This window comes from Monodelphis domestica, chromosome 1, assembly GCF_027887165.1.
Source record: "Monodelphis domestica isolate mMonDom1 chromosome 1, mMonDom1.pri, whole genome shotgun sequence".
NCBI lineage: Eukaryota > Metazoa > Chordata > Mammalia > Didelphimorphia > Didelphidae > Monodelphis > Monodelphis domestica.
In genome coordinates, this window is record NC_077227.1 from 679,346,233 (window position 1) to 679,354,079 (window position 7,847).

The window sequence follows — 7,847 nt, forward strand, 5'->3', positions numbered from 1 at the left end:
TGGAGATGGGGTATACCACCTTTTTCATTACTTCATAGTCTACTATAAGCCTCCATGTCCTTGTGGCTTTTTGCACTGGCTAGTGGAGATCAGCATCCTAACCTCTTTCATTTCCATGATTAGGTGATATATTTCTATCACTTGTTCTTGTATCTTATACTCTTTTATACTTATGATCTTGTATGAATGAATAAGCCTTATAGGTTTTAATTTTGCCTAGGTTACAGGATATTCCATGCTAAGAGACCAATTGACTACATTGGCTTAGACTCTTGTTCTCTAGTAAATTTATACTTAAAATGCATTCATCTATGGAGCAACAATCTCCCAATTCCCTATCTTGAAGCAGGCACATAATAGTTATGACATAAAGGCTTCCTAAATTAATGAACATTCCTTTCTTTACCTTGTTAGTGTTTCCTAGTGTGATGCTAACTCAGAACCCTGAGTCCGAAGACTGCAGAATATTTGTTCTCTTTCCATACCTCAACTCAAAACTGCTAGTACATATTTGCTCCCATGTTAAATGCCAAGGGAAAACACTTGGTAGATTTGGGGCTGCTGACCCCACCCTTATTAGAAGAATTTCTGCTTAATGACAGGAGACCAACATATAGTAATGTTTGTGCCTGCTCTCTCAAAGCAAGTCTCAGAAATACCACTCCAGAGATCTCAGAAGCTTCCCATAAACTTTTTGAGCACCTTGTGCTTGGGAATCCAGACTCTTAATTCCCTTTAGAAGAATCTTTTTATCCTCCTTTTTCCTTGATCCTAGTCACCCTATAATAGCTTTCCTTCCTTCCCAGAACCTCAAATCTTGTCTGATAGGTGTTGGACAGTAAAGACTAACCCACTCTTAAATAAGCCCTGGGAACCAGTAAGAGTGAGATGTGGGAACATGACCAAAAATGTATGTCTCATTCCCATCTTATATCCATCATCCTTTGGATATCATGATTGCGACTCCTGCCTTCTTTTTGTCAGTTGATGCCCAATAGATTTGGCTCCACCCTCTTACTTTCACCCTATGTGTGTCTACCTTTCTCATATGTGTTTCTTGTAGACAGCATATGGTAGGGTTTTGGACTCTAATCCACTCTGCTATTCGCTTGCGTTTTATGGGTGAGTTCATTCCATTCACATTCAGAGTTATGATTACTAGCTGTGTATTTCCCAGCATTTTGATTTCTGCTCCTTTACCTGTCTTTTCTTCTTTCACTATTTCCTTCTACACCAATGTTTGCTTTTGAACAGTCCCCCTTGTTCCCACCCTTATTTTACTTCCCTTTCTACCCCCTCCCTATTTACCACCCCTTATTTTCCCTGTAGTCTTTCTAAAATTAACCCCCTGCTACCTCCCTCTTTTGTACTGCTTCCCTCCCCAACAGCCCCCTCCCACCATGAGCTTCTTTATGACATATAAATTTACCCCCATTTGTTTCTTTTCCCATTTCTTTTAATATTAACCTATTTTAAGCTCTAGTTATATATATATATATATATATATATATATCTGCATACTCACGCGTATGTATTTTTGCATGCATATATCTATATACCTATTTATGTCTTGTCCTTTCATCCTATACAGTTTGTTGCTGTTCCCTCTAAGTATACTTCTTTTTGCTGCCCAGCTAATAACAACAGTTTTTAAGAGTTACCAATGACCTCTTTTCTTATAGAGATACATATCATTTTAACTTAATTAGTCTCTTAAAATTTTTTTTTGTTTTTCTTTTTTCCCCTCTTTTTTAATTACCTTTTGATGATTCTCTTGAGTTCTGTGCTTGGACATCAAATTTTCTGTTCAGGTCTGGTCTTTTCTTTACGAATTCTTGAAATTCTTCTATTTTGTTGAATACTTTCCTCTGTAAGAATATAGTTAGTTTTGCTGGGTAGTTGATTCTTGGTTGTAGACCTAGTTCCCTTGCTTTCCAGAATATCGTATTCCATGCCTTTCTTTTTTTTCAGTGTGGATGCAGCCAGATCCTGAGTTATCCTCACTGTGGTTCCTCGGTATCTGAATGACTTCTTCTTGGCAGCTTGTAATATCTTTTCTTTGGTCTGATAGTTCTTGAATTTGGCTCTAATATTCCTGGGTGTTGTCAGTTGGGGATTAAGTACAGGAGGTGATCTGTGGATTCTATCAATCTCCACTTTTCCCTCTTGTTCAAGGATTTTTGGGCAATTTTCTTTAATAATTTCCTGTAATATAATGTCCAGGCTTTTTCTTTTGTCATGGTCTTCTGGTAGGCCAATAATTCTTAAATTCTCTCTCCTTGAACAATTTTCTAAATCCTCTGTTTTGTAAATGAGATGCTTCATATTTTCCTCAATTTTTTCATTCTTTTGGTTTTGTTTTATAGTGTCTTGCTGCCTTGTGAGGTCGCTCGATTCAAGTTGTTGTATTCTGGTTCTTAAAGATTGGATTTCATCCTTAGTTTTTTGGTCGTCCTTTTCCTTTTGGTTGGATTTTCTTTGGAGGTCATCTTTCATCTTCTTCATCTCATCTTTCATCTGCTTTGCCTCATTTTCCAGCTGGTTGATTTTGGCTTTCAAGACACTATTTTCTGTTTCCTGATGACTTATCTTAGTTTTTAAGTTCTTTTCCCAATTGTCTTCAGCCTCTCTTAATTGTGTTTTGAATTGCATTTTGAGTTCTTCCAAAGCCTGTATCCAATTCGTTGGGATTTTTGATTTTTCCTTTGCTGGGTCCTCCCCCTCTGTTTCATTCGCTCTTTGCTCATTACCTGTGCAGAAGCTGTCTATTGTAATTTCTTTCTTCTTTTTCTGTTGTTTGCTCGAGTTTACCCCTTCTTTGCTCCTCATATTTGGCCGTGCTCTTGCTCCTCTCATTTTGTTTTGGTTTTGTGGCTGTCAATCTCCCCTCTTGGAGCTTTGTCAGATCTCTTGGTACAGTCTCTAGGAGAGGAATGTTAGCTTCCCTGTCCTCTGGAGGCTTTTGATTGGATTGAGTTCAATTCGGTTGGGCTGTATGTGGTATGAAGCACTGAGGCTCTGAAGACTCCTGGAAGGCTGGGATGCCCAGGCTCTCTCCAGTTCTCTCCAGCTGCTTCTCTGCTGTCTGCAAGTGCCTTTGCCTGCCTCCCTAAACTCTGAGGAGTTCTGATGGGATTAGTTCAACTGGATTGGTCTGGATGTGCCTGAGGCAAGGGTGAGACTGGAGCCCAATGGAGGGACCCAGCCCCGGCCCATTTCTCCCTGGCTTCCTCCCCGCTGTCCAAGTGGATGCTCCGAGCCTGGTGCCCCACTGCTCCCAAGGTAGACCCTCCAAACCAGCACCTTTGCCCACTCAGAGGTTCCTGCTGCTGCTGGGGGCTCAGCCCTCTGGGTTGTGGGGGAGGGGTCCTGGGACCTTCGCTCTGCCTTCCCCTTAGCCCTGAGTATTCTTGGATTCCGGCTGTTGGGGGGCATACCTTTTGATTTGAGTCCAGAAGGAGGGTTCCCCGCATCTGTCCTGTTGTTCAGATTGAATTTCAGTGCCCTAGGAGCATTCAGTCTGTATCGGTAAGGAAGGGTCTTCCACGAGGTCTGAACTTTTGCTGCTTGCTAAGCTGCCATCTTGACTTCGCCCCCCCCTCCATCATCCTTTGGACTGAAAGTTGGTAGCATGCTTCATCATAGGTCTTCAGGAGTCTGGGTTGATCATGACTTCAGTCCAGGTAACTTGTAATAAGGTTATAGAAGTAGTTACGTGGTACAGCATATAAAGTCAGGAAGTCTGAGTTGAAATTAAACCCCAAACTCTTTCTGACTATGTGATCCTGAGCAATTCATTTTATCCACATTTCAGTTCTCATTCTGTCAGGATAATGCCTTCATAGGCAGTTTGAAGTAGTTAACTGAAGCTCAGAGGAAAGGTCAATATTGGACTTATAGATGATATTTAAAGCCATGAGAGCAAATGCTGAGAATGAAAAACCTCTTAGTTGCTGAACTTAAACATAGCAGTTTAGTAGGGTAAACTGAATTCATGTATCAAAAAAGTTAAGAAATGAATGGATCATGAGGAAGTAGCAGTATCATGTAAAGTCTATTTTCTTTTAAGGAATATAGCTGTGAATTGGAGGAGAGAAATGAGATGGTAGATGAATAGGTTCAAAAGGCAAAGAGACTTAATTTTTAAAAAGATTTGTGGAGATCTGATAATGTTTTTAAAATATGAAGATGGAAGAATTAATGATCGAGGGGAATAAGATCCTGAAGTTGCCATAATTGCACAATAAAATTTTCATTGATGTAATACTCTTTTGGGGAATTACTAAAGAGATATGGATACTGGAGATGGATAACTAGTAATTAGAACAGATATTGCCCACCAATTCAAACACCTCATGGGTGACAGGGTCTAGATCCATGTTGGTCAAAGTGTGGTACAGGTGCCCTGGTATGCTGGAGGGGGCTGCTCTATTCCTTTCTTCACAGAACCTGAAGACAATTTTCACATGCCTCATCCTTCTGCTCAGCAGATCAATGTGAGCATTTCCTCCCTCTCCTGTCTGGGGTAATGCAGGGGGCTTACAGGTAGCTTAAAGGTGTAGTTTGGGCACATGATCTCTAAAAGGTTTGCCTATACTGGTATAGACTGTGATTTATAAGCTAGACATTCCCTTCTTAAGGGACTGGGAGTGGGGAGTAGTGAAAGAAGCATGAGAGAATAAATGAGTCAACATGGAGAGCCAGCTTCTTGGACTTAGGGAACAGTTGCTCTGAGTAGTAGCTGCACTTGTGACTCAGAGAGAAAAAGTTCTGAGGAGGTAATATCAACTATTGAAAATGATGATGATGATGAAATGGGTGATAATAACAACAATAGAAAGGGTGAAGGAGTAGGGGATGGAGAGAAAGGAAAAAGAGAGGGAGCAGAGGTTCAGTAAGATTATAAGGGAATATTGGAAGGGAGGGAGATAGATTTATAATTACAGTATTTTACCAGAGAAAGAAATCTTTTTTAGGAGCTTGAGCTGTAGAAAGATATATATTGATTAAGCTTTATAATTTTTCAGAGGGAAGAGAGCAACTTTGATCATCACCTTTATAGGCAAATGAGTTAGCAGTTTGGGGTAGGAGTGGTTATAATTAGCTGTCTGACATTAGGAGATAGGACCTTAACTAGGATTTTTGGAGAGAGAAAAATAATTAGTTCTACTACTTTTTAATTGTGATATTATTTTAAAGTCTCTTAATCTTTCTGATCTTCATTATCTTCAGTATAAAAAAAAGAGATAACAATATCTCTTTATCCTGTGTGCTTCACATGGTTACAGTGAGAATGTTGTGAGATAATGGATATAAAGTTATTTGTAGCCATTAAGGGATACATAAATATGACCTAAAATTTTCTATCACTTCTTCCACTAGTCCTAGAAACAGGAAAATAAGAATATAAAATTTCTTGTAACCATAACTCTACATGTTCTTTCAGTAGACACATAAACAAGATGGAGAGCCCCAGCCTCACCTCAGTGACCGAGTTCATCCTCCTTGGCCTCTCCAGTCGGCCTGAGCTCCAGGTGCATCTCTTCCTCCTCTTCCTCATGATCTACCTGATGATCTTGCTGGGGAACCTGCTCATTGTGTTGCTGATATTGAGGGATTCACGCCTCCATACACCTATGTACTTCTTCCTCATTAATTTATCCATTCTAGAGGTTTGTTACACATCCTGTGTGTTTCCACAGATGCTGGTACACTTCTTTGCAGAGAGAAAGTCCATCTCGTATTCCTGCTGTGTCATACAGGTCTACACATTCTTGTCCTTTGGCATTGCAGAGTGCTATATCCTATCAGTGATGGCCTATGACCGCTATGTTGCCATTCGAGACCCCTTAAGGTACACAGTCATAATGAACTGGGGTGTATGTGGGAGGCTAGCTGCTGCATCATGGTTGGGTGGCTTTATGGCATCCACAGTAGATACAGTGACCACATTTCAGCTCTCATTCTGTCGGGATAATGTTATCAATCATTTTTTGTGTGAAATGCCTGCCCTACTGCACCTCTCATGTAGTGACACAAACCATGCAGAGTTGATCATGCAAGTCCTCTGTATATTTACACTTTTGTCCCCTGTCACATTCATCATCCTTTCCTATACACAGATCATCATTGCTGTCCTTCGAATTCGCTCTTCTCAGGGGCGCAGAAAAGCTTTTTCTACTTGCTCTTCCCACCTTCTGATTGTCACTCTATTTTTTGGGACTGTAATATCTCTTTACATGAAGCCTCATTCTCTATCCACTCCAGAATACAATAAGATTGTTTCTGTATTTTATATAGCTTTCACACCTACCCTCAACCCTCTTATCTATAGCCTGAGGAATAAGGATGTGAAGATGGCTCTGAGAAGACTTTTGGGGAAACCTGAAGATGCTTAAATATACATATCCCTTCCATGACTTTATGTGAGGAAAATTTTAGCCTCAGGGTCCTTGAACTTCCTCAAGGTTCTTTAAATTAAAAAAATGTATTTTATTTTTTCCATTTTCATGTAAAAACAATTTGGTTGTAATAATATGAATTCCAAAATTTCAACCTCCATTATTCCCCTGCACCCTCTTTGAGAAGATAAGTAATTTAATATAAATTATATATGTGTAGTTATAAAAAAATTGACATATTAACCATATTGTGAAAGATGCCCACAAAAACAATAAAAATAAAGTAAAACATATATTCTCCAATATGCATTTAGATTTCATTATTTTTTTCTTTGGTGGTGGATAGTTTTTTTCATCATAAGTTCTTCAAAATCGTGATAGATTTTTTTTCTGAGAATAGGTGTCATTCACAATTGATCATTATATATAATTGTAACTGTGTACAATGTTCTACTGATTCTGTCACTTAACTTTGAATAATTCCTATAAGTCTTTCTAAGTTTTTCTGAAATCATCCTGCTCGTAATTTCTTATATCCCAATAGTATTCTAGCATAATCACATACTACAACTTGTTTAGTCTTTCCCCAATTGATAGGCATCCCCTTTATTTTCAATTCTTTGCCACCATGAAAGATCTGCTATCTGTCTGTCTGTCTACCTACCTACCTATCTATCTATCTATCTATCTTGTTTTCTTTTTGTGAAGGCTCTTTGGATTATAGACTAGTAATGTACTGATAGGTCAAAGGCAATGCATAGTTGTTTTTAAACCCTTTGGGCTAAGTTCCAAATTGCCCTCTAGATTGATTGAAATAATTCAAAATTCCAGCAGCATTTATCATTTTTCTTTTCTGACATATTAGTAATCTGAAAGATGTGGGGTTCGTACCTTAAAGTTGTTTTAATTTACATTTCTCTAATCAATAGTGATTAAAAAAATTTTTTTTGCATGTCTAGAGATAGCTTTGATATTTACTTCTGAAAACATCCTCTAACCATTTATCAATTGAGGAATGATTCATGTTCTTATATATTTAGCTCAGTTCTCTATATATTTGAGAAAATCAGGTTTTTACCAGAGAAAACTGCTGTAAATTTTTCCCTCCTTTTTCTATTTTCCTTCTAATCTTGGCTGCATTGGAATTATTTGTGCAAAACTTTTTAAATTTAATGTCATAAAATTGTCAAATTTATTTCCATAATGCTATCTCTTATGTTGTCATAAATTACTCTCTGATCTATAGATCTATAAGAGTTCATGTTCCCCTACTTTGTTTATAATACTATGCTTTATGTCCAAATCATGTATCTATTTTGACCTTATTTTGCTATATGATGTGAGACATTAGTCTATACTTAGCTTATCCCAAACTACTTTCCAATTATCCCCAGCAATTTTTGTCAAATAGTATGTCCTTATAGTAAAGTCTTGGATATTTTTGTT

The 7,847-nt window shown here is 38.2% G+C and overlaps 1 protein-coding gene across 1 annotated transcript; it reads left to right on the forward strand.

The window, feature by feature from the left end:
- The first annotated feature begins 5,462 nt into the window (after positions 1–5,462).
- On the forward strand, positions 5,463–6,398 carry LOC103093750 (olfactory receptor 1030-like). The gene has a single exon (XM_056818365.1). It carries the CDS (start codon positions 5,463–5,465, stop codon positions 6,396–6,398), a length of 936 nt encoding a protein of 311 aa, XP_056674343.1.
- The last annotated feature ends 1,449 nt before the right edge of the window (positions 6,399–7,847 follow it).